Source organism: Trachinotus anak, unplaced genomic scaffold (assembly GCF_046630095.1).
Source record: "Trachinotus anak isolate AG129_WGS33_773 ecotype Australia unplaced genomic scaffold, CSIRO_AGI_Tana_v1 ptg000013l, whole genome shotgun sequence".
Classification (NCBI taxonomy): Eukaryota; Metazoa; Chordata; class Actinopteri; order Carangiformes; family Carangidae; genus Trachinotus; species Trachinotus anak.
The window spans coordinates 20,535,088-20,562,524 of NW_027273864.1; the positions used below are offsets into that span (position 1 = coordinate 20,535,088).

General features: G+C 40.9%; 1 protein-coding gene across 2 annotated transcripts in view; it reads right to left on the reverse strand.

Moving 5' to 3' along the window:
* Positions 1-27,437, reverse strand: part of kif5ab (kinesin family member 5A, b) — a 59,766-nt gene that overhangs the window by 24,916 nt on the left and 7,413 nt on the right. For both annotated transcript variants that reach the window (XM_071494807.1, XM_071494806.1), the window contains exons 2-14: positions 15,911-15,998; positions 14,288-14,361; positions 13,838-13,942; positions 13,340-13,388; positions 11,933-11,988; positions 11,135-11,222; positions 10,736-10,860; positions 9,193-9,297; positions 7,902-8,050; positions 6,277-6,425; positions 2,742-2,956; positions 1,816-1,884; positions 349-555 (exon numbers count right to left, since the gene is read on the reverse strand). In XM_071494807.1, the coding sequence (XP_071350908.1) occupies positions 349-555; positions 1,816-1,884; positions 2,742-2,956; positions 6,277-6,425; positions 7,902-8,050; positions 9,193-9,297; positions 10,736-10,860; positions 11,135-11,222; positions 11,933-11,988; positions 13,340-13,388; positions 13,838-13,942; positions 14,288-14,361; positions 15,911-15,998 (1,479 nt within the window). The remainder of the gene's footprint in view (positions 1-348; positions 556-1,815; positions 1,885-2,741; positions 2,957-6,276; positions 6,426-7,901; positions 8,051-9,192; positions 9,298-10,735; positions 10,861-11,134; positions 11,223-11,932; positions 11,989-13,339; positions 13,389-13,837; positions 13,943-14,287; positions 14,362-15,910; positions 15,999-27,437) is intronic.

Genomic DNA, 27,437 nt, shown 5'->3' on the forward strand with positions numbered 1-27,437 from the left:
TGTAGCTCTGTAATTTTACTCATTATCTCCCTAATTGCATTTTGAACCACTAGTTGTACATACTCTTGTAAGATAGGGGCTTAATTTGAGATATGGACCGATTATTTTATACCTGAATGTTTCTTTTCTCTGTTTTCTTTCCTGAATGTACTTTTCCACAATATATACCACAGCACATCAATTGTATATCCCTCCTTTAATCAATAAAAGCTAGGATAATCATTTCCAAATCCTCTGTGGTCTCTGCCTCTTTGATTTAAATTTTCTCTTCATTTCGTTTTTCTCTTTTCCCTTCTTTCCACCATTTTCAGCCATCTTTTTGGTATGAAATATTAACAAGAAACCCACCATTTTCTTTGCGAGCTCTTCAGCCAGGAGCTTGTTCTGCACGCTCTTCTCCTCCACCTCTAGGCTCTTCTGGTCGTAGTTGACTGCCAGCTCCTCCAGGGCCTGGAGGACCTCCTTCACCTCCGCCTTAGCAGATTCATTCTCTGTCTGCAGCCTGCCGAGCTCCGACTGAACCTTCTCACTGTCACCCCTGGATGACGCTAGAAGCTGAGGGCCACAGAGTTTACCAGTTAAATATAAACAGCAAATTTAAAAATGCATAAAGAAATTCAAAGTTACATAAGCATTATATACACAGGCTGCTTCTGCGTCATTATTCACATTTCAGAGCAGCTTGGCTTTAATAAAACATTAATTGTGAGGTTTATGTTGATCTCTTGGTAACAGGAAATAAGCATGTGTACAAACCCTGTTACACAATACAGATGTAATTCAACAGATGAAACACATTTTAAATATTGATCTGAGAATACCACTTGAGTTGACATTATTTTGCCAGTATGGTGTTTGCTTGTACTCTGCTGCAGCCCACTGTGGGCCATTTCACTGAATGGATGTCATTAAATGTAGATATTGCTCTACCCAGGGTGCCTGCATGTTTGAACTGCAGCATACAGCTTATGTTTGGCCAAATGGATGTAAATTCACGTCACTGTACACAGACTAAGGTTAGGTAGTTACCATCATGTCAGCTCAACCCTCAGCAGGACCATTTTGGAATATGAATGAAGTAATTTTGCAAATGACTTGGCTATGGAGTATACACCAAAGCCTGTTTCAGCTTATTAACCCACTGGTTTAGCCACTGTTATGAATACATGCTGTAAATACTGTTTATAATTACATTATAGTGGAGACTTTAAGTGCTGTTCCCCCCACAAGTAGCATATACAGACTGACATGTCTGTTTACTGCACAAACTTATACGATAAAGGGATGTGAATCATATTGTGCTATAAACAGTCACTAAATTCACAAAAATCCTGCTCATCCACAACATATCAGATCACATATCAGGTCTTTAGTAAGCGTCTGCTTGTTTGTTTATCAGCCACAATGCTAGCAATCTCAGCTAAAACAGGCAACACGGGCCTTTCCCTTCTCACATGTGTACCAAAATGAACAAATACCACATGAATTGCACATCATGCATCATCCCTTAATCAATCTTTCTATTGATCCTTCCTTCAATAACTTGTGCCTGAGCAGCCACTGAAATCCAATCTTCTATTTTACGCTGTTGTCAACACAGAAATAACACTCATGATGAAACAATGACACTTTGTGTTCTTCAAGTGCTTTCTGGCACCTGAAAGAGTTTTTTTCTTTCTCACCCATCTCAAGGACAGGATAATGAACCTCTCACTGACTGAATTCTATTCAATTTCTGCCACATTTGAAGATGCGCAGCCTACTGTGGACCATTTAACCAAACTGATGAAAGGATGTAAAACCATGGTCTTTTACCTCCTCCTGGTCAAGCATCTGCTCCTTCAGCTTCTCCACCATCTGGCTCTGGTGGTTGATCTCATCATCCTTTAGTGGTTAAGACACGTGTGGAATAGATACACTTCATTTACACTGTTATGGATCATATATACTGGCACCATACAGATACTTTGTACACTGCCATCTTTTATACTTTGGGTTCCATGTCCAATCACAACTACACCTTTAGCTTGCACTTAACTGGACAAATGAGAAAAATGCATTAGTTTCAATGATATTCAAGAAAAAAATAATACAGTCTAACCATAAAGAAAAGAAATGGTATTAATAAGAAAAAGTCTAATTAATGTTCAAAATTCATTCATTTGTTAGTCTATGGTGAACAGATCATACAAATTACAGTGGGAAATGCAAGATCCTTCTAGTAAACTAAACTACCTTCAACCAGAAACACTGCATTCAATAGGAAAAAATTTCCAGATGTGTCCAGGTCTGCTATAGCTAGTGTACTACATGCATAGCGTAGAGAAAAAAAATAAAACATATGCATCCCCGTGGATTGTCCTGTACAGTATGTGCAACCACACAACTGACACACTACTAGCTCTGCAAATGTAATGAAATTCACACGCACACAAAATTACACATTACAGTGCTGTGGAGTACAGTAGACATGTGCATAGACAATAGGATGTGTTGAATACATTGAAGCCTTTATGCTTTTCAATGTAGAACATTACCATTTCCCCAATGACATCTATTCCTAAGAGTTGCCATATTAGGTACTACTACGTGTCTGATCCTGAATTCATTAACATGAATAATACATGTATGATACACTATTTATATTCATGTGTGCATACCATTACAAAAATCCGCCATAATGTGTAATCGGCTTTACATTCATGCTCACAAATTGTCCTCTTGTGGCACCCATTCATCACCTTATTGTCCAGCTGTTTGTACAGCTTGCGGATCTCCTCCTCATACTTCTGCCGCTCCTCCTCAGAAATATGAACCACAATGGAAGACGCAATGGAGCAGGGGCTGCAGGGGCTGCAGGGACTGCAGATGTCGAGAACGGGCTCCTCAGATTTTGGAGCCACAAGGGGAACCTCCTCCGATCCTTCACGCTGCCCCAGGACACCATCATCCTCAACTGAAGAAAAGGCAAAGAATATAGGATGCTTTTTTGTAAATGTGAATTAAATCTTTGGCAAATCTTACCCCCACAGATTAATGCCTAAATGCCTTAGTGGGTTAATCTCAAACACATGTCCATTCTTTACTCCTGAATGCATTTATATCTCAGGTATGAGGTATTTCAGTGCTATAAATGAGCGTTTCTTCATGCACTCAAGGATGAAATATTAGAATTTTCTTGTCTCTGGCCTTGGCTGAGATTCTTGCAGGCCCTCACAAAACGAAAGGAGAGGAGCCAGTGGATACAGAAAAGTGAAAAAAAAATCAATATGCTTCCACACAACAACAGGCAATTAATGGCATGAAAATCACAGACAAAAGCTTGGACTGACAGCTGCTCCGGATTGTAAAGCATTTCAAGCTTGATGCTCTTCGTCAGCCAGCATCAAGAGATTTCTGCTGATGTGTCTCTAGAAATCGGCAAAGCCATGAAGTGCACTGAGAAATATGTTGTAACACAAACACAGAACAATACAAAAGTGGGACTCTTACACAAATGGTAAAGAGTATATGATCCCCTCCGATAATGACATATTTAACAAATAAACAATTTGCTATTATCAGCGGCCATGGCTCCATCTTTATGTTCTTTCAAGCATCCCAGTGCAATAGCATGTCATCTTTCTATGGCAAGAATAAAATATAATAGCAAAAGGCGAAACAAACCTGGAGCACTTTGTGTTCACAATGCTGTGGTTAAGCGAACCACAATGTGGACTTGAAGCAAACCGAACAAGGACCATTTGCTCCAAATGTGCTATGTTGGCAACGCTGCAGGCTGTAAACGCCCCGCTAATAGAAACTGTTTGCAGTCATGTGGCATTCAGCTGACCAACGATCACTCAGTCAGTCAGTCAGTCAGTCAGGGACATTTGGGATAATGGGGCTGGCCCCACTGTTGCAGTCCGGTCAAAAAAATGATGTGTTTCAGGATGTTTTTCCTTACTAAAGATAATAAATACGTTATATGAGAAGATTATAAAATCGTATGTGTTGTATTTACATTCTTATGCCATGACATATTTATCATATCACCTTCTGCTTTTTCCGCAATTCTCAAGACACATCAGCATGAACAGCTTAATGCTACCTGAAGGGACTAAGCTTCTTTCAGTGCCTGTATTTGTGTGCAACACTAGGACATTAAGTGTTGTCACTTTTCTGCATCTGTCTTTCTTTGTGTCTGGAAACTACTTCTACCTCTGTTTTAGTGTCACTCATTTGACTGAGTTAATCTACTGTGACTGGAAAAGAAGAGGATCCGTGTGGAAATTGAGTACTTTCCCCCTTCAAGACAAGGTCAAAGTAATCCATACTTAAGACAATACACCTACTGCAGGTGACACCTTTCACAGATTAGATCTTCCTGTCTAGTTGAAAGTGTGATAATCAGTAGAAACCCCTGCCAGGTTAAGTGTAACAAAGGAGATTCCCGCTCTATACTGGATGGAATTTTCTGTGTGAGACAGCTCTTCCTGTCTTTGGGACACCCTTGAGTAAAGAGTCGGCTAATGTGGTGCAAGATGGAGGTCAACAGCATCCGTCTCAGGGAGTTCCTGGCCTGAGGTGGGCAACAATATAAGGAGCAGTGAGGGGGGAATGGGGGCAACGATGTTGTCAAAATGATCCATTAGGAAATTAAAAGTGCTAAACTGTTAGAGAGACAGAGAGGAGGAGAGTCGAGGGGGAGATTGTGTGTGTGTGTGTGTATGTGGGGTGGGGGAATCAGAGAAGCTGAGTGGGATGAGGCAATAAAAGGAATCATTTTCGATGATAGCTGTTCAATAAAGATGTGTTACAGCATTTTTAAAATTCAGGTCAAGCGGGGTGGGAATGATGTTCAGGAAAACACCGGAGAGGATTCATTACACAGCTTAAATGTCAACCGATCAAGACCATTGAGAGCACTGACATTTGAATCGACCTGAAGTCCAGCAGGAGAGGAGAGATGTGTGTGAGTGTGTGTGTGTGTGTGTGTGTTTATGCGCGTGTGTAATTATGAGGGAATATGCGTGTGTAGTGCTCCATGTTCTTATGCGTGCACTGACACAGGGATGTGTGGGAGGAGGACAAGTGTAAGTTATGACTTTCCTTTAGATGTGATTAACCTTTGTCGCTGTGAGGATTACTAATACATAAGGATTCATAAAACATAAAGCTCCAAGCGTTTCTTCCCTCCAGCACAATGTGAGGGGAATACAGTTCTACAAAGTGTAAAAGTCTGAATATTATGAAGTAGAAACAGCCCGAAAGGGATTTTTAAGTGTTTTAGGCACAGGTCCAGAAAGTCTGGCTGCTCTCCCCCTATATCTCCATAGGGCATATGTTCAGATATCAAATGAGGTTAAATCTGCACTTACGTTGACTGAAAACTAATGTCTGCAGGCTAGCAGGCTGGTGAAATTTTCAGTCCAGTTAGTGAGCACTCTGCCATGCATGAAGAGAGACTATAAGGGAGAGTGACATGAAGTGAAGTGATTTTTCTATAGGGGGCCGTCTAGAGGCTGTGTTCTCTGGACTTGACTGCCTGCGCTTTTCAGCAAAAACCTCCTCTTACTTTTTCAGTGGCAGATTAGCAGGTGATCTTTTTCACCAAGGTTTACAGCTGTTTTGCTTAACAACAATTTGTCAAGACTACTAGTCACAGCCATGTGAGTAGCTCTGTGGGCTCTCTGCAGCTTCAGGCTACATTAGCCGCAACTAGCATAACGAACCCAAACCTCCAACTGACCTGTTGGGGGTCGAGATGCACTGTAGGTGATGTAAGCATGCTTTGTTCTGACAGGAGGAATGTGTGGTGTATAGTGTGTGTGTGGTTCCTGATGATGACCCTAAATGAAAAGTCATAGGATTATCAATGTCAATAGCATTCATCTTGAGGGGAATATGAAATCTCTGCAACAAATTTCATTGCAATCATACTGATAGTTATACACTTGTGTGGCTAATCTTGAGACATTGCACTCAAAAACACATATGTGAACCTCACGGTGGTGCTAGACATAAAGTCAGGGAATCACCATAATCAGTACAATTCATTCTCTGAGGATCATGAATGTCTGTACAAACTTTCATGGTAAATCGTCCACTACTAACAATTTCAGTCAGTTAAAATGGTAGACCAACTAACGAGTAACAACCACTTCTGTGGCTAAATTTATCATTATTTTGCCATTAAATACTGTACTGAAAGTACTGATAACATCAAAGTGTCTGGGCAACAATTTCCACAGCTTTTCCAGAGAAGAGTGTTTTTGTGAGCTGTAAGAGTATTACCCTTCCTCCAGTGGTTCAGCTCAGCCTCAAGCCTCTGGATGGTCTCCTTCATTGATCTGTTCTTCTCCTTTTCCTTTTCATACTTCCTCTTCCACTGCTCTGCTGTGAGCTCCAGGTTGACTGACACAGTATTTCTAATGGTCTTGGCTCTAATTTGATGGATGCAGTGTGAATCCGAAAGACAGAAAAGGAAGGAAACAGTATGAGGATAGGAAGGTGAGAGTAAAAGATGTAGAAAGGAGAGAAAAAAAAAGTGTGAGTGAACAGCAGAGAATAGAGGAACTGTCAACAAGGGTATTTCAGCTCTGGCTGCTCAATGAAAATTGGCTTGCATCTCATTAATTGTTATGCAAATTGTGTTTCTACCAAATGTGTTTGATGGTGCATGTAGGGAGAGGGAGGTATACGAATGCAAAAATGTAAAATGTGCAAATGCTTCAGACCTTTTCAAATATATTCACGCATTTAAAAATACAGCTTTCATGTAGTTCAGAGTATGTATGTGACCATAAATTATTTCTCAATTATAACTCAAATAAGTGGCACAACAGTTGAAACATTTGTGATGTTACAGCCACAGCACTCAGCCCTGATTGTGACATTCACATCAGTGGCTTTCACATAATTTCACACTCCAGTGAGAAAACACTGTTGTCCTTATTCATTTATTCCCTGATATTAGCGCGACTCACAGCCCTACCTAAATTTGGTCTCATCCCATCAGGATCCGACTAATGCTTTATGTGGATAATGAAATGTTGATAATGAAACATCAGGCGACAAAAAGTTAATGTTGAACCAAGTGTTAACGGCTTTGTTATGTTCTATGTCTTTACACTATAAACCAAACCCTGAGCCAAACCACAGATTCTCTATTAATAATATTAACTGAAACACTGTATACTTATTGTCAAGTTATAGTTACTTGATTTGTTGATGACACTGAACTATCCAGATAAAGTGTGACAGTGTTTAATATTGTGTCAAAGTGTTGTTGACATTATACTGTGAAAGTAAAAAAAAAACCCAACAGATTATTTGTGGTGTTCAACAGCTGCTGAGGCTGACAGAGGGAGATAAGAGACCAAATTTTCTGTTCAGTAAAATTCTAATACCTGCTGTGGAGTCTGTCACTCCCTTAGTTCAGTCATACATTATTTATTTCAACCAACACTATCGTGTCAATCTCTATTCAAGGAGTTCATCATTAGAGGAAAAGGGCTGGAGATGGATAGGGAGTTTTTTTTTTTTTTTTTTTTCAGAATCGTTTTTTTCCATCTGTGAGTTTTTTTTTTGTTTGTTTTTTTTTGACAGTGAGCAATAGGAGTGGAAATCTGGCAAACAAGCCAAATCTCTGCCTCTATGACTACAGCTTACCCTTAAGATTAGAAAAGATGCTCTTTATGCAGTCCCAGCACCATCAGAAACCCAAATGCCCTGCCTCTAAAGCCATGTGTGGGCCGTCAAAAGCAAAGTTGGAGGCAGTAATATGTGAACAGCATGTCTGACTTGAAAACACATTTGAGCAGAAAAACATCCCACCAGCTGCAGCTGAGCGAGACAGCAATGTGTGTTGTGCTGCACAGTGCAGCAGCCCATGGCTACTTAGCATGGAAGCATGTTACCGTTGGCCAAACATCAAGGTGGATTTGGTCTCTGCATCGTTATAGCTAGAAGGAGAGCAACAGATGAACATGGTGGTGCGACAGTTCCCGCCCAGCGAGTCCTGTAGGATACGAGTCATTTTGCTGTCACGGTACGGCACATGGGATTTCTATGAAGAGATAAAGAAAGGAAGGATGAAAGGGAATCAGAGATGGTGAGAAAGGCATAAAAAAGACAGAAAGGCAAAGATTAAAAAAAATCTGTGGAGCACATTCTGAATTGCTGCACCAGCATGCGTAATCCTTTCCTTTTCTTCTAACTAAAAATAATGTGTTGTGAGCATCAGCAGAGAACAAAAGAAAGAAGAGGTTTATCTCCATCCGCTGCATCATTCACAGTTTTACCATTTTAACCTTTGGTAAGTCTTCAAAAAGACTCTGTCCTTGCTCAATGAATAAAGAATGAATGCCAGTAGATTCATGAAAGATTTGTGAGGCATTTACAGTCTGTGAGCCTTTCCATTAGGTTTGTGGAGAGTTCTCTAAGCCTTAAGAGTTCTATAATAACAGAGGGTGAGTTAATTACAATGATGAAGCATGGACGGACTACAGAGTGGGTAGAATACATCGGGTGGGTGAATTTGCTGGTTGAATTTGGTGACTTATGGAAATAAGTTACCAGCTTTGGCAGCATTGGGGATTATGGATGAGGGGACAGAAAACTAGCTCACATGTCACTGTAGCATTCATCCAATGCCACGACACAGAAATGTCAATATGAGAGGATTCTGCAAAACCCCAGATCTAGTTCAGCGACAACTGACTTTGTTACCTTACCTTACCCCAGCCAGAGTTGCTATTTCCTCCTGTTCCCACTCTGTATGCTAAACTAAGGTGGAAGCTCAACATTTTCCTTATAGATATGTGACTGGTTTCAATCCTCATCCTCATATTGGTAGGAAAGCAAAAAATCACATTTTACCAAGATGTCTAAATGACCAATTCCTTTAAGGTAGGGTTGGGTTTAGCATTATGGATATAATTCTGAGCTTGTTCACTGAACTCTGTGATTTGGCTTTGACTGACTATTGGTGTCATTAGGCACGAAACAAATCCCCTCACTCAGGACATTTAAGTTGTTCTAATCTAATTATTTCAGCTAATTCACTGCAGCCTGGACTCAATTTTGGAAAACGCATTGTTATGGCAACAAGCATTTAGTAACTGTCAAAAACAAACAAGTGAAAGGAAGAGCCATAGGCATGCAAACTCCTGATGGAGGAGACAGACTGCAGAGATTTCTGCACCATACCGTTCCCTCAGCCAAGGCCGAGATGACGTTCCCCAGGGCAGACAGAGACTTGTTGATGTTCTTGGCCTCATCCAGCACTGCTCCCTCTGCACCCGTCTTACTGACCTGACACAGATACACACACACACACACACAGAAGAAATTAGTCTGTAAAGCTCAGTTCAAAAAATGTCAGAAGTAAAAATTTTTATTTTCCTGTGATGCTTTGTTTTACAGGTTTCTTATAATTTCCTAGGAGTGGACTGATTAAAAAAAAAAAAAAAAAAAAGGCTCCTGGAAATGAAAGTGTAATTCTGTTCTAATTATATGAGAAAATGCTGACAGTGTTCAGTTGGAAGACATCTAATTAATCAACGCTAATTAATTGCTAGCTTAACCAAGAGTCTTTTTATCAGCGCACAGCCAGTAGGTCAGTTGAACGTGCAAAAATGTTGAACTTGTATAGAGACAAACTCTAGTTCCCCGATAATAAGTGCCATTAACATTGTTATTCCCAGGAAATTTAAAATTAAATAAATAAAATATAATAATAAAACATACGTTTTTACAAACAGATGTCTGAGAAGGTTTCTGCATTTACATCGGAAGGAAAGGCACATCATTTTGTGTCATAATCGTCATGGGATACAATTATTTACAGCGAGATAATGACAAGCTTAATTATAGAGGAGAGCAAGTTGTCCCATCAAAGCCTTTTAATGGAGCATGCACCAGCTTCCTGTTCAGTCATAATATTTTGTTTCAACGACTACAAAGTTGCTGGAGCAGAACCATTTTCTTCCTTCACCCCCAGGGATGACCACGACAACTTGCAGATGCAGCATCAGCACGTATTAGCTACAAATGAGCATCTCTCCAGACTACATGGCCATCTGCTACTTTAAGCACACACTATTCTATATTTGGCATCAATACTATGAACACCAGGAGCCAAGGGTTATGTTCTGCTGTGTCTCTAATGTATTTTCTGTCTAATATGTTTTCCAGAGTGCAACATATGTCCTGGATATAAATTGTTTTCTAAAAAGTGTGATGAGGTGAGCTGACTCAGATTTCACCTTAAAGGCCTTGAGACAGGGGACACAATTAATTGTTTGTGGTCCTCCCTTCAATGTGACCTCTCTCTGGGCTGAAACCTCCTTTAAACCTTATCTATACTGAAAAAAGGAGAAAGAGAAAATGATTTTTTTTGTCTCTATCAGTGGAACCGATTACATTCCTCAAAATGAGTAAACACCGACCCTGATATTGCATCAGCGAAAGACTAAGCTAAGACAAAATACAAACAAGTCCACAGTCTCTGAGACAGATTCGTTATAATGTGATATTTACTAAAAATTCAGTGCAGTGCCAGGCTTTGAGGTTGGACTTCAGAGCTTTAATACATTGTTTATCTGCTTCTTTGATATTTGAAAACCCTGTTTCTGAGAAAAGACATCCAGTGCCCTTTGTTACAAAATCCTGCTGACAGTGAATATTGTGATTTAATAGCACTGCAAAGCCCTACTCTTAATTTTACAGAAAATTCCCCATTTCACCCTACCTTCTCACTACCAGCTAGGTCGACCAGGTACAGCTTCCCGCTCAGCTTCTGCTCCGTCTCCACGTTTTCTTGTTTGATGTTTATCAGGAAGATGCTATGACTGCGGGAACTGTGCTCATTCATGTCTAAAGAACAAAGTAATGATAGGATGAGGAGAGGAGAGGAGAGGACAGGACAGGAGAGGAGAGGTGAGACTAATTCAGACTCCTTATCTAAAATGTCATTCTTTTTTTTTCTAAAAGACAGAGTTGTTAAGCAAGATATTCTCTTTGCAGCACATCATGCATTTCTCATCTTTGCACCTTATTATGGTTTTACTTTAACTGTGAAAAATGTCTGACATGACACATCTGACAGTGCGAGTGTCAGAGCATCAGGAAGATCAACAGCGTGACTCACTGGTGACAGCAACGTGACGGCTGGCCTTCCCTTCATCTATCACATCCATCACTTCCTCAGGACTTGTGACAAAGCGCTCAGTGCAGCCCTTAGTGAAAGAAACATACATGCACACATTCATTTGTGCAGTGAGAAATAAAACATACACAACATCTACATCTACACATACAGTACATGCACAAACAAACATAGATGTTTTGTCACATACATACTCTATTGTTCGTAATGCAAATAAATGCTCCCATACATGCACTCATTTTTAAGCTGCACATAGAAATGCAGACATATATTTAAGTCTGTGCAAATACAAAAGTTTGCATTTCCCTTTACTGCAGCATCTCCAAACTTTAAAGCAAAACTTTGACATTTTGGGAAATAAGCTTATTTTCCCTCCAGTGTTACATTAGCTTGGTAGCTTAATGGGAAGACCCATAAAGCCAACGTATGGCATAGCATGAGGACTGGAAACAGGGAAAGGTTACAGCATATCCTATCCTAACTCCCTATATGTTTAAGGAAAGGAATGAAGTTCGATGCTGAACTTGAAGCGTTTCTTCTAGATTAGTAAGTAAACAGCTGGTAATACTTATGCTGGCTATGTAGCAATAGCAAAACTTATAAACACCTCCCAAAACAAACAAGATATAATGTGTTAATTACTGAGCTTTAGAAACAATTCTTTTAACATACACTTTTAACATACACTGTGCATCCATGACACAAACAACATCTACATAATAGAGATGAATGAGCGTTTGCTGACACAATGAATCTTTGCTGAACAGCGAGATGACTCACCTTCACATAAGGAACTCTGTTTTTGTCTTCATGCACTGAAAGGTTGGTTTTTGTCACTGGGGGGTGAGGGACAATAAGGAGAGAGGTCACTGTTTTACCCAAAGCATTGTGTGTGTGTGTGTGTGTGTGTGTGTGTGTGTGTGTGTGTGTGTGTGTGTGTGTGCGTGCGTGCGTGTGTGTGTAAATGAGCTCTGGCATGTGAATGTGTTTTTACACTCAGCACAACTATAATCAGACCTGACTATGTTCCCTCATGTTTGTGAGTCACACTCACCTAATGCGGTGTGAGAAAATATTTGAGGCTCCATGCTTTTAATGGAACTGAACTATTTTTTTGCCAAAGTCACAGAGAGGTTAAGCATGAGTCTCTGCTTGTGTCAACGAACAAAATACAAATTTTTGGCAAAGCCACTTTATTGGCCGAAATTCCGGCATTAGTCATTTCACATTTGAATGTCCTATCTTGTCGATGGTAATTCAATTTCAATTTGTGGCACTGTTTTCTCCTTGGAGACTGTGTGCATTTTTGTGTGCAGGTGTGTGTCTTAGTTTGCGTGTTTTATCACTCTGCAGTCACTTTTTCTCTTTGCAAATACCTACACAGGCTGTTCTCTGTGCTGCATCAATTCGTCTCACCTGCTGTTGACTCTTTTTTTTTTTTTGGTCTATAGCTTAAATGTTCCTCAGCCGCTGAGAGCTCCCCTGCATACAGATGGGGGCTTTCACCACTGTCTCTGGCTCCATTTAAGATGTAATCACTGGGATGCTGCCTACAGCTCTCTGTTCAGGCCTCTCCATCATTTTGTACTGGTTATATATCTCAGTGATAAGACTACGAACTGCAATGTTGTGGTGCTTCAGTGTGTGCAATGCGTAAAAACCACTAAGTTTTATTGTCTGAAGCAGATAAGCAAAGGTATAAAGGAAGGCATTATACAGCCTAACTATTGTTAATGCACTCATGCTACTTTAAAGCATGTTTAGTTACCTTGATGGAGACATAATACTAAGTGTTTTTCCTACAAAGACCTCTGCAGTTCATATATCTACTTTTTAAGGATGTTCAACTCTAGCTTACTTTCATGCATTGACTTAGCTGTAAATAAAATAGATTGTTTTACCCAAAAAAGATGCAGACACAGTTTTAGTTCTTTTTTCAGCCCGGAGTTATGTCTGCATGCTTCCTCTCAAGTTGTAAAAATAGGATTTTGTGAGGGAGGCTTGCCCCCCCTTCACCCAACCATGTTCAGTAGATATAAGACCCTAGATGACATTATTACAGTTTATCCTTATGCACATACGTGGTGTAGCTATAAGGGTTTGAATTTCCAACTGTGTACTGCAAGAGAGCTGCACATTATTAACAGATTTGAGTTGTGTTTTCACATTGTCAGTGCATAGACACACCATCCAGCAGGTCCCGGATTTTATCCATGTAGATCTCAAAGTAGGATACCTGCATAAAAAATAAAAATAAAAATAAAAAATAAATATATATATATATATATATAAACAACATGGAAGAGATGGAAGGAGAAACTGATACAGATAAATGAAGGGAATATGATGAATGCTCATTGTATAAATATGCAAAATGATGTTGCAGTATTCTCTCCTCCTGTGTCCCTGGCGAGGTATTATCCTCCATTATAAAATGGTGATGTAAAAGGGAAAAAAGCACAACAAATATTGCAGGATTATCATGGTTTATATATCATCATTTATTGATGCTTGGCATATTCCACTCAGCCCATCCATGTGAGGATTACCTCAGAGGTTCAAGCCGAATTCCCACTGAATGTATCATAGTGTGTAAGAGCAAGAAATTGAACATGCACATGCCTGTGTGTGTGACAACTACACAACTGCACGCATGAGCAGACACAATTTGAAATTCACACCAACCTTTATATGGAATTCTAGGTTCTCATCCATTGCAAATATATGTTCGAAAATATCCTCAGCAATCCGGGGGATGATTCCCATTCCCTGGGGATCATGAAGGTTCCCCTACGAGAAGAAAGACTCGAGATAAGAACATGCAAGTGAGAGTGGGATACATGGGATGAATTAAGTAGAGAGTATAGTAAAAGAAAGGAGAAGTGATCGGCCTTTGACTTGAAAAGGAAAAAAGGGTGTTTCCCAGAGAGAGTTGTAAAGGAGGTTAGTTCCCACAGAAGGCTGGAAGAGTGAGATAGAGAGCAATGACAGTGATGGAGGGAGATGTAATGTCAGGGAGAGCCGAGGAGGGGGGTATGCTATAAAAAAATAAAGAAGAAAAATGTGTGAGCGTGTGTGTGTCTATGTGTGTGTGTGTGCCACAGCAAGATTTTGAATTATTTAGCAACACTGTACCTCCATGGTGTGTGTCTTTCCAGAGGAAGTCTGCCCATAGGCAAAGATAGTCCCATTGTATCCACCCAGTACATCTGAAATGAAGAAATATAAAGCATGTTAAATAAAGACAGAAATTAAACAAAGAAAACAATAGTGAGAGTGCCCTTCAAGAAGAAGATGTGACAGAATTACAGGTTTTATCCAGACAACTGCATCAACAATAAGACAGGAAGGCAGACGAGCACCCAGACAAAGACAAATATCTCTGACCTTTGCTCCAAAGACAGATCAAACTGTGCTTCACAAAGACTGTGTGCACTGAGGAGTACATGGTGTTTAAGCTTGGTCAGAAGCTGCCTGACCTTTGCGGCTGCACACGATAAACAACACACACCTGCAGACTTAAAGTCACTTAGTGAAGGACCAGCCCAGTAAAGATATATTAGCCTCTCCATTCATCTGGTAGGAGCTGCAGTGAAAGCAACGCCGCCTCACCAGCTGGGGTTATAAAGCAGCACACTGCTGAATGTCATATTGCTGACACAGTCTAATAAACCCCTGTGGTAAAAGCCAAACATGCATGAAGAAAAACATATTGCCGTGAAAGGCTGGCTGCCACAGGTTAGCTGACCACAAACTAATCACAAAGGCTTTCAGCTGACGCCATGCAGCACCCTTTCCCTCTCACCCCCCCTTACTCTAACAGCCCTCCGCTCAGCAACATGTCCTCCTATGCTTCCTCACGCTGGTCATAGTGAGACGCCCACACATAAGCGAACAATGAATAAAGATTCTCTGAGTTTCTGAAAGGAAATAAGGACAGCAGGAGACGAGGTCGCTAGACAACAGAGGAGAGGAGACAGAGAAGAAAGACAGCATGAGTGCAAGAGGAAGGCAAAAGAAAGAGACAGTGAAAAAGAGAGAAGCAGACAGCCAGAGCAACAAAAAAAAAAGAAAGAAAGCAAAAATATGGATATGTCTCTCTAAACCAGCCTTCTCAAGCCGGGCTTGCCCTCTCCATTACCCTTTTCTCAGGACACATTTCAAATCTCACTTCTCATCTCATCCCTTCGTTTTCTTAAATCCCTAACCATGCATCTTTCCTGCCCTGCGCCGTGCGATTGATCGTGCCCTTTCATTGCTTCTTTCCTCAGCCTACATTGTAATCTCACACTCCATAAGTTATTTCACCCACCAAATCAATCTCTTTTTCATGTTCCATCTAGAACTAGTTCAATGGAGTTCCACTGGCACTTTGAAGATGGTAGAAAAATGAGACCCTAACAGGGGGAGAAAAAGAGGCAGACGTGTAGAAGGATGCAGACAGAGGGCGGGGCGAAGGAAAGAAGATTTGACTCTCCAGGGGGTTGGTTTCCTTTGATCTAGGGCCTTCTGGATTCTTCAGTCCTGCTGTGCTGTGCCATGATATAAGCACGCATTAGCGCATTTTGATGCTCATACCTGTAGGTCGTGTGACTACATCACGCCATGGAAATTGTTTTTTTCACAGCCTGTAAGGAGCGATTAATGAATGGAGTGTAAACTGACAAAGCTGATGTGGAGATCCCAAGAACATGGTGATTCAAGTTGAATCAGCTCGGCTTTTCTGACAATCGAAGCAAGCTGTTGGATGTGACTCACCTCGGACAATCTGCTTGGCACAGGTGTTGTAGACCTGCTCCTGGGTGGTGTTGGTGGGGAACACCTGGTCAAATACATACGACCTCCCCTGTGAAGGCCAACACAAACACAGTCAGCTACACAGCACAGATATTTTAGAGAGTACTTTAGATTACTGTCAACACCTCAGCCACCCCTGTGACTTGATGTAAAATCCGCCCTGGGAAGCGGAGCACAGCGGTGTCTATACTGTATGTGTGTGTGTGTGTGTGTGTGTGTGTGTGTCAGAGAGAGAGAGAGAGAGAGAGAGAGAGAGAGAGAGAGTGTGATTTCACTCACACATCAGGTTTATCACTAAAACATTATGTAAAGCCATATTGCCCCTATAAAAAAGTGCGACATCAATATTTCCTTTAAGCACAGTGAACATGCTTTATAGACGCTGTGTCCATCTGTTTGTATTAGGCCAGAATAGCAGTGCATATATCACATTAAGAGGCCCATCTGTCTCCTTTTGAGCAGTACAGTCGCATCCTGCATTTTGTGCTATTGAGAGGCAATGGGTGTTTTGAATGAGCGCAGTGCAGCATGCAACTTTGGGCAAAAGACTGCGTGACCCAAAGAGAGAGAGCAGGAGAGAGAGATCACATCTGAGGTGAAGCCATTAGAGGCAGCATTCAAGGACCTGAAGACTTGATGTGATGGAGTGGAGAGAAAAATGGAGTGGAGAAGTAGAGCAGAGAAGTGGAAATGCAAAGAGGGCAGAGGAAAGTGGATGACCTGAAACCGATGTCTGCATGTGAGAAAGACAGCATGAGAGAGAAAAACCCACACAAGTCGAGAAGGAAAGAGAATAAAGAAACTCGGTCGAATGTCAGTTATCCAGGCTGCCAGACAGCAAAAACAGCCTGTTCGTCATTGAGGGACCAAACAAGTCAGCCAACCAGCTGACTATCAGCCATTAAACAAGTCACACAGCCAACCAGAGATATGCTAATTTAACACAGAGGCTTGGGTTGACAGTCAGCCAATTAATTAGCCAGCTAGCATCATTCAGCTGAGAAGCAAGTTTACTCGGATACTCAGTCAACCACACAGACATATTTAGTCAGACATCAGCCAAGTTGTTGTGATGAAGATAGTGAGTGAGACAAGTCAAGTTTCCTTAATGAAACATGCTTCACTGCTAATAGGCCTCTCGTTATGCACAGTGCGTACATGTGTATGTGTGTGGTGTGATGGTATAACATTTCCACACAAGATTTCTAAACTTCTTCATGCGTGTTAGTGACCTGGATTTAAGTCTTTTCTTTCTTTTTTTTTATCACATTTTTGTCTTTCTGATTCACAAAACAAGGTGAGATTAGGTAATGACATGCCGCAAGTATTTCCAGGTGGACTCCAAACCAGGAATCCTTATCTTAAATTGCTCGACCACCTGCACACCCCAGTTCATTTATTTAATGTGTGTAATGTGCATGGCATCAAATTACATTATTACTGTTCAGATTTATTAAAGGTGTGTGGACCAAACACTAGATAACACTAACACCTACTAGACATGGGACTCATTTTGGGGTCTTGAACCATCATTAATCATAGAAAAGTGACTCAGCTATGCCTGCAGAAAGGCTGCAGCCTGCCTGAAGGGTATTACATTTCATGGCTGACAATAAAGGTTTCTTATGTAATCTGGATGAACTGTGTAATGGACACAGACCAACAGCTTTATATCCTATCCTTACTGTCGTGAGGGCTGTATAGTGAGTGCAAGTGGGAGAGCCACGTTACATAAGCAAGGCATTGAATCCATACTGGCTCCATGTGTCTTGTTCTATTCCTGTTCCTGTGCAAGGAAAGAAAAGATAACTTTCCAGTGGGGGTAACACATTATTAATGTTTGAAAATAAACTTTATTGATCCTTCAGGGGATTAAAGAAAAAAAAACAAATTTAGGAATTAAAACAGAGAGAAGGGGAGAGCTGCTCTAAAAAGCTGCCACACACTGCAAACTATCTTGCATGTTATTAATTTTGATTGGTCTTACCAATTGCTATGCTTAGTTTTCTTTTCATTGTTACATAATCAGTCATAAAGAAAATGACATTTTAGCCAACACGTTTGTGTCCTTTACATAAAAGCCATACAACACGGGAGCTAGCTCTAAACAGTGATTATCTCTGCACCAGCAGTCTTGAATAAAATACACCAATAATCCTCCCCCCGCACCTCACAGTATTACATATGGAGCCTGCTTCTCAACCTTTTAAAAGACACAGTCAACAACAAGCTAGACACAAAATCCCTCAGTACACATATTTGTCACTGGCTTGAATAACAAATTATGTGCCACACTTTCAAGGATGGATGACTTTGTGGTATAATTCACAATTTGTCATGTTTCCTTTTCAGGTTGAAGTCACATTTATTATGTTGGTTTGCATGTTACATTCAATTTAACATTTACATTGATTTGTCAATTTGTGCACAAGAGTTTCCACAATTGCCACATAACAGATTTTATTGTTTGCATGATCAATAATCATTTATGGGAACTAATGAATGATGAAAACTTAAATTTTATAAAGGCACCAAGATTTTACATAGACAAAGAGCTGTATGTGATTCATGCGTAGTTCGACACACCAAATCACACAAATTCCACTGGAGTAGATTTACTGCCAGTCTGCTGAACCTGCTGCTCTTCTAGGCTAGTTAGATTTAGCAGGACTTGTTTATCTGCTGTGACCTGTTTTTCTCTGCTGTTATTAGATTCAGGGGTTGTGTCTTGTTTATGTGGTATAACAGACTCAGTTACTAAGATGTTGTCAAAATAGTGTTTTCAATTATAGAAAACAGGTATGACAGAGGGGCTAAATTAGCTTTAGCTAAGGCCAGAAGTGGATATTTACAAGTTGTTTTTTCAAAAATTACACATTTCTTTGGCATATTTTTATTTCATTTATTTCATTTATTCAGATGAATCCCATTGAGATTTAAATCTGATTTTCAAGAGATCTGAATGTAAAAGAAATTGATGAACAGATAGTCCAAAAAGAATGTACAATTAAATAACAAACAATAAAAATATAAAAATTGTAATGAAATAACAATTGTAAAACATATGTCAAATACTGGTTGTCTGATTCAGGTTTTAACCAAATATACTGCACACTGAAGTATGCTGTATACCCTATACTCTATACGGCAACATACTGTTTTTATTCAATTTTTGAAGTCACTTTTCAATTTCTATGCATTTTTTACTGTTTTTTAAAGTTGGACACAAGATACATTTGCTGTTAAACACAGCAGCTCGAGATCTCTTTCACTGTTGCCATGGTTTAAGATGCTGCCTGGTACACTAGCACACGCATCAAGACAAAGAGTGTTTAAGGAACTGTCAGAACAGAAAAGTCCAACCTTGTGGTGTTTTGTCTGCCCTTTCATATATAAATATTTTGAGACCAATATAATAAGATGATATATTTATAATATTTGTATGACATGTTTTTTCTTGGTCAGCCAAGAGAACCAAGATGTTTTTCTCTTGCCACTCAGTGCTTCCATATGAACCTACTTTGTAAAGAAAAGCCGCCACTAAGGAGGAAGAAAAATGCAATTATGTGCCACTCCCAAGAGCTGTAGCTGAAAATCAGGTTGTATCACTGCAGAGTAAATCACCGAGTGGGAACATTTCCACAGTGACCACCCACTTCACTGTTCCAGCTTTGCATAAAATAATTTGTTTGTGACAGAGGGTGGAGACAGTTTGGCAGAGCCCAAGCTTCAATTTTGTGTATGTCTCCTCTATTTCTTAATAAACTGAACTGTTTAGCTGTTGTTTTCAAGTGCAGTAATCACAGCTGCAGGTACAAACATGTTTCCCATCAGAACTGATTAGGGCTGACTCTATTCCCAATGAGCCATTTGTAATGCTACACAGTGCGCAAATGCAAAATGCACTAAATAAGAGAGAGATAAAGAGGGGAATTGTGATCGACATGAATAAAATGAGTCAGTTATGTAAGCTGGATGAAAAACAGCCCTTTGCCAATCATTTGGTCCACTGGCTCCACCGTTAAAGTACAAATCTGCTCTTGTGCTGCATAAATATGATAAAAGCATACATGTATCAGAGATTCTGTAAGCTCTCTAGCTACATGTCCATCTCTGTCAGGCCTGTCAGTACATCCAGGTACAGAAACACTTAGTGGTTTGTCTGTTTGTATAATTTAAGGCAGGTCTTTTCAATTATGTGCATGCACGTTGATGTAGATAGCTGAAATGGGAAGCAAAGTGTGTGCACAGTGTGTGTGTGTGTGTGTGTGTGTCTGTGTGGTGTGTGTGTGTGTGTGTGTGTGTGTGTGTGTGTATGTGTATGTACATCTGTGCATGTGTGCAAATAATATAACCAATTATGTTTGTACATGCAGACATTGTTCATGGCCCTCAGCTTTGTGTGCGATGTCAAACACCCACATCCCATGTCCAGCCTGCAATCTGCTACTGTCTGCCAGGAGATAAATAGGCAGTTGGAGAGAGAGAGAGAGAGAATTAAAAACTGCAATAATAAACAGAAACCATGAGAATCATTGGCGGTGGAGAAGGAACAGCTGAAAAACAAGACTGATACAAGCAAAGAACAACAGTGAGGAGAAGTGATGAGAGTCAGTTCACCTATAGTCTATATAAACAGCAGCAAAAATGAAGAGAGAGAGAGCAAAATATAATCAAAACTGAAGAATGACAAGTGAGGGAAGTGGACAACACATAACAAGAGAGACAGTCGAGTGCCGGCAAAGGAAATTGATCTTTTGATGATGAATTAACGAGCAGGGGGGGAAAAAAAGAGCGAGATGAAGGGATGCACCAGCTGTTGAATTTAGATAGGAGTCTGCAAGTAGGGTTTCAGACCAGAGAGAGACACACAGACACATGGTAAATACAGTGTACAGACACATTTAAATCTTGTACTTATGTCCTTAGGAAAACAATAACTTGCCATGAAGACACCAACTAAGTCTTTTGAGCTAAATGCCAATTTAGTTTGTCAGTGCAGTCCAAAATTCATATGATGGTAAAACAAGATCAGGAGTCTACAGCAGTGCTAGCAGGGATGTTATTAGTTTTACAGGTATTTGGCCTGATGATGGATCTAGATGAGTTAAGGGATCACCAAAGTGATTCAATTCATCGTTCAGGGGACATGAATGTGTGTGTCTGTGTGTGTGTGTGTGTGTGTGTGTGTGTATATATATATATATATGCTCTTAAGACATTTCACTCAAAACCATGATGACAAACCTTGAATTGTTAAAAGTATAAAAACCAAAAATGTCAACCTGCTGGCAGTGCTAGTGAAAAAGTCAGTCAAAAATCATATGGACCAAACTTAACTTAACTTCATGACAGTAGCAAATCTCTCATAACTTCCCGGTCTGTCTCATGATTTTATGCTGCCTGCCTTTCCTGTGCTCAAAGTCTCTCTCCTGCATCTCCTCCTCTCTGCCTGCACATATTTCCTTTCACCTTCACCTTTCACTTTCCTGTCTGAATAAGTTTTAGGATATTTTTCTGAACTGACAGTTGACGTACCAAATGTGCAGAATGGAGGAAAATCTCACTTCTGTGGTAATCTTCGACATATTTACCACACTCCAGTGAATATATTTACCTGGCTCAGTGTTGTAAATCTTCCTGGCTCATCATCTGGACTGTAGTTGGGAAGCACAGGGGAGACCAGGGAACTTAGGTCTTGAGGAGTTGCAGAATATTTGCTGACAGACAGCCTAAAGTGCACATATGTTGCACTGTAGGTTCACAGCTATACTGCTAACTTCTAAGTTGCTAACTCTCTGCTCCTATCTCCAGTCTCACTGCTCTCTCTCTCTCCCTCTCTCTTTCTTTCTCTCTCACCTGCTAGGAACACAACCTATGTGCGAAGCTATTCCTGAAAGGAGCTGCTCTACTTCTTTAACAGTATTCGCTCTCAAACTTCTCCAACTTACTGCAGATCTTACACAGAGATGATAAATCAGTATAAATTGCTTGTATACTTGCTACTGCTGTCTCTTAGCCATGGATGTTTTCAAATAATATACATACATAATACATCCATGCTCTTAGCACTTACTGCGCAAGTTTAATTTCCACGCATATCTGCGCATAACACATGAAATATCATGACTGATCTCAGAACGGCAGCTGAGTCAAGGGTAGCACACATTGGCCATCGCTTCTCGCTCGTCAAAGAGCCCAGGATTATCCTCAATGCACATGCACAAACCTCCAGGGAAGACTGTTGTCTTCTTTGTTTGGAGGAGTGGAGTGTTGAAAAGCCTTTGTCAACAGGACATGATCACACCCACGAAAATGATAGAAATGGTCCAACGGTTGGTAGACCTGCCACCACCACAGGTAGGCAGTAAATTACAAGATGAATGCAAACAGGTGTCAAATCCTTTATGGGATAGAGCGCTGATCACATATAAGGAGAGATGTAGCTTCTACTTTGGTATCGTCTATTTTCAGCTCTAACTGGACAGTTACTGCTGCTGGCCCGCCACTGTATCCAATAGCTGTTGGGATACATAAAAGTAGTTGCTAGACAGAATAACTGACATACAGCCATCTTTTAGCATGGCTAAAAAATGATTAGTATGAGCAATATCTCATTTGCCACTTGAGGTCTGGTTAGGTTTTGGCAACTAAAACAACTTATTCAAAGGCACCCTGTTCAGTTTTTGACCCATAGTAGTGCTACAGAGCAATGTTTATGTATTTATTTATTTTTGGACCATGAACAGCAAAGATGCACATGATGCTTTTGTTGAGAAACAGTTAATCATCTTTTGTTTACAAGAAAACTTTCCTTGGCATCTCTAAGGTTAAGGAGAGATCATAGTTATGGCTAAAACAAATCAGTCAAGGTTATAAAACCAACACTGACAGGGGTCATCCATGCCAAAGTCACACGTTATTTACAGCCTCCTCCCTGTGAGGTTCTACAACACTATAATTACCTCATGCTACATCCACCTCTGCTTCTGACCGAAAACAGGCATTATTCACTGGCTACAAAAGGTCACTTGTCAGGAAACTGTAAGAATAGCTTGTTTTAAGTGTCTGCGCAATTGACCAATGTCTTCATTTTTTGAAAAGGACAATCTCAAAGGCGCTGTAACAATATCCGCAAGAAAATGCTAACGGAGAGGACACCCTCTGCATATGGTGAATTTTTGTTGACTGCCAATACTTGCTGAGAGGGAACAATACTTTCCAACACACAAACATACACATGCACATTTAGCTTCCATTCAGGGAATTTTAATGCTTGTCACATCCTTCCTCTCCATCTAGTTTCAAACCAAAGCGGCCCTCCCACCAACCAGGAGACATATATCTACTGTAAATGTGTTAAAGGCAGAGCTGGAGATAAGACGATTAGGCATGTGTTCCTCCTCCTCCTACACATTGGTGGGCTGACTGTCAAGCAGGCAGGCAGGCGGCTGCTCACTTTTTGCTCCATGGCTCGTTTGTAGCGGTTTGGTGTTGGTGTGTAAGCCCGACTGATTCAAGGGAGGAAGAGGAGGAGGGGTCCCATTTTTGTCTTATCAGAGTCTAGTGTGTGAGAGTGTGAGTGTGTGCGTCAGCCTCTGTGTCTGTCTCCCCCTCACAAACTCATCAACTCTCCTCTCTCTCCTCACTCACACAATTTCACATACGAGCACAGTGAGAGACTGACAGGAAAGAGGAGTTCAGGCTGCCAACGTCTGCTCCATCCGTCAAGCTAATCAGGCTTCAAGCCCCAGATAACAGCATCATTAGCGGTTCTCTCGACAACAGAAAGCCCCTCACAACTGCAAAAGCTCCAGTCACACAATATTACCAAACGTTACTGTATCTCCTAATTCACTCCACAGACAAGTCTAAGCAGAGTGGACTGGCACAGTGCCTCGAGGGCAAAGCGGCTCTCACTGCCTCAGATATACAGCAGTGAAGATTGAATGCCGAGATCCAGTGGTGGTGGTTTATTTTTCAAGTTGTCTTGCAGCTATCTTGTACTTAGCACAGCCATTTTTGTAGCCATTTTGCTTAATCACTAGCTTAGGAAGTCTAAATTTACCACCCAACATTACATTGTTAACACCGAGCTAATAATTTCACTTATTTTCCTGCGTCGAGTTGTTTATCATAGATCCACATGTAGAAATGGAGCAATTAGTCCCCCCATCAAAGTGAAATACTCTGCATAATTCATCAGGGTATGAGAGAGGGGGGAGGGGAAACAGAGGAGTGGAGAGCTGAGGGTAGGGAAGATTGGGTTTTGTTCACTGAGTTTCCGACCAGAAAATAGGAGCCAACACCAGCCTCCCTACGGACAACAGGAGAGTGAGAAAAATGGAGCTTCAGAGCCACATCGACGCGGACAACGAAGAGAGAGACAGTGGAAGACAGTAGAAGACAGTGACTGAACGTAAATCATGACAGATGAACTGAGATGACAGCCAGGGAATTACAGAAATAACAGACACAGATGGAGAAAACAATAAACATCCTGAAAAATATTCTTAGTCTCTTAAGCGCATTTGGAAAAATGACTCCACTCCAGAAGTGACACAGCAGCTCGACCTGCCTTTTTTTTTAGGGCGCGGTATTAAACCTCAGTGCTTCTTCTGTACAGTTCGAAATGTGTTTGTAGTAGTGAAATTCAGAAACCATCTTCCACTGAAAGCTGCTGTTAAATGCCTTGTCTTGTTTACTTTGTTCATCTTGTATCAGGTAATTACTGACTGACAAACACTCTCACCTCAGGGCCCATTTCCTTAAATAAATAGCTTGACATTATGGGGAGATACAATTATCTAATTTCATAGCACAAAAATTGGAAACAAGAGAAAACAGCTTGCCTGGTTTTGTCTGCAGAAAGTCGCCGCCAAAGCTCACCATTTAACACGTTATGTTGAAACAAGGGACTGTGGTTTTACCAGGGTTCACTCTTTCTTGGTCGAGAGCAGTGACCTCCTGGAGTCTTGTCGTCACCGTGAGTCTGCCAAACTAGCAGGTCCCTGTTTCCAGTCTTTGTGCTAAGCTACACTAGCCAGCTGCTGGGTTCATATTTATCCCACATGCATGAGAGTAGTATTGGTATTCTCAGCTAACTCTTGGCAAGAAAGCTCTTAACAAAACTGAGACCATACTGACACTAGGTTTGACCCTAGGATCCCAAAGTATCAAATAATATTCAGCTCTACTGTCTTCCTTGAACAGACAAGAGTTAAACACATATTCTCCCAGGAGAGGTCAGAAAATCCTCTAACAGCAAAGCACACAGAAAGTTATACCCAGTTCAAATAGACTGGTAATGCACCGCAGAGACACAGAGGGGGAAAAAAAAGAGAGGCAGTGAAAGAGCAAGAGGAAGCGAGAAAAACGGGACTCATCATCATCAAATGACACTTTGAAGGTTCCAGTGCTTGCCCGCAATGTCACATTTGATTGGCGCTTCCAGCCATCACATGCCTTCCAGTTATTTATGTTATAGATTTATAGAAATCCCACAAAAAAGAAGAAAAAAACAGAAACACACCTTGAGAGAGACTCAGAGTTGTCTGACATGAATTGGGATCAGTGACCTCAGCCTGGAGCAAAGGGCTTCGATCAGAACCTGAGACAGTCTGAGAGCCCAGCTATTAGCTGTCCTTTATCTCAAAGGGAATATTTGATGTCAAAGGAGATATCTGAGGCCTTGGGGATTCGCAGTTGCCATCTCCATTGCAGCCAACAGCTATCTGCTTTCAGTTCAACCTGTGTGTAAGCAAATCCAGTCAAAATTAATTCACACAGGACACAAGATTACTTGTGACAGCAGCTTTGTCTCTGTCTGCATTGCTCCTGCACAACTGTTTTTCAGGCAGCAAGCTTACCTCAAAACACCGTGCTAATATAGCTCTGAAAGTGTAAAGTAATCCACTTAACATTTACTAACACTTGAAGAATAGGCAATGCATCAATTTATCACAAGTATAATTTTATCTACACGCTTTCTTATTTAAACAAAGGAGGCATACTGTTCCCCCACTCATTTTGAGAGTGAGGCCATGTTAAGAAAGAGAGCTCCTTACCGAGCCATCAATTCCTCTCTACCAATAATTCAATTAGTGCATAAGCCCGTGAGCCAACTGCGCTGACTGAATTTAGCCAAGAAGTAATGCGGCGATGAAATGATAATGCAGGCAACATATAATGCAACAGCCGCAGACATCTCAAGCTCTGTGCCAAATTGAAATAGAGATTTTTTGTGGTGCTGGTCCACAGTTTCAATTAAATCTGAATCCAGAGCCTCAACACTGTGACTGATCCTCAAAAGCGCAAGTGCCAGAGGAAGAGACATGCAGTAGTCCACCATCTTTGCCAGTGAGCAATGTTGCACCATTAGTATGAGCCCTGTTAATGACCACATGTGGCAGAGAATGAATAATAAATTAGACCTTACAAGTGCAGGAGGGAAGGAGCTGTAGAAATATAGCATACATTTCTATCAACTTTTGTACGCTGCCAGCAATTATTACACCCAGTGAAGCTAGGGGAATAGAAGGGTGGAAAATGAAGCAATCCAAGAACTAATGATTTAAATTTGCTGTAAAAATCAACAACATGGTTATTGAGATTCTCATTGTAATTCAGCTGCAATTCATGACAGAGCCGTGTGGATAATAAAAGGCCAAAGGAAAAAAACTTTGCATAAAACTGAATTAATTAGAAACTCAGAGAGAGAAAGAGAGGAAAAGGTGAAATAAAAGAGGAAAAAAATTCAGTGTGTTGTGATTACCGATGTGCCGACTGGGAGCCACAAAGACACGCCATCGTGGCGCGGTAGCCTAAAGAAGTGTTTTTTTTAAATCTGGGTTGGGACCAATCCTGGGCCATGGAAAGATTAAAATAAGCTTGAAACTGATGTTTGCCAAGATTTTTCAAGTCTCTCTGATGTAATGTAGTTTGAATAAAATCCTAAAATCAGGGCAAATTAGATTAACCTAGATCAAAAACAGTAAAGGAAAATGTGCTTTAAAGCATGACTCCCCTGAGAAAGGAGAAAAAAAAGCAGTGGCCTAGAGTAGATGTCATGTTCTCAACTGTCACTTCGATAAACTGAACTGTGATTAACTGAAGGAAGCATAGTTCCTGGGCATGCAGAGGGCAGGGAAGCTCCTTTCCACTCCTAGGGATTTCCTTCCTGTGCTATATTAGCAGGCCAATATAGCACCAACTGCTCAGGGTCTTGGCATATGCACACACGTGTGTGAGCATGTGCGGTTGGTTATGATGTGCTGCCCACAGACGCCGACGGCAGACTTGGGGACCAGGCAGCATCCTGGGCAGGGCCGTGCCTAATGAGGATAGGATGCTCCATTAACGCTCCCTGGAGCTAAAAGCCTGGTAGTCACAGCCCACTTCGGTCGGAAAGGGGAAGAAATGGGCAAGAAAGGTACTGACGAAATGGCAGAAGCTTATCTAACCCTGGCACGTGTGCACGCTGAGTAAA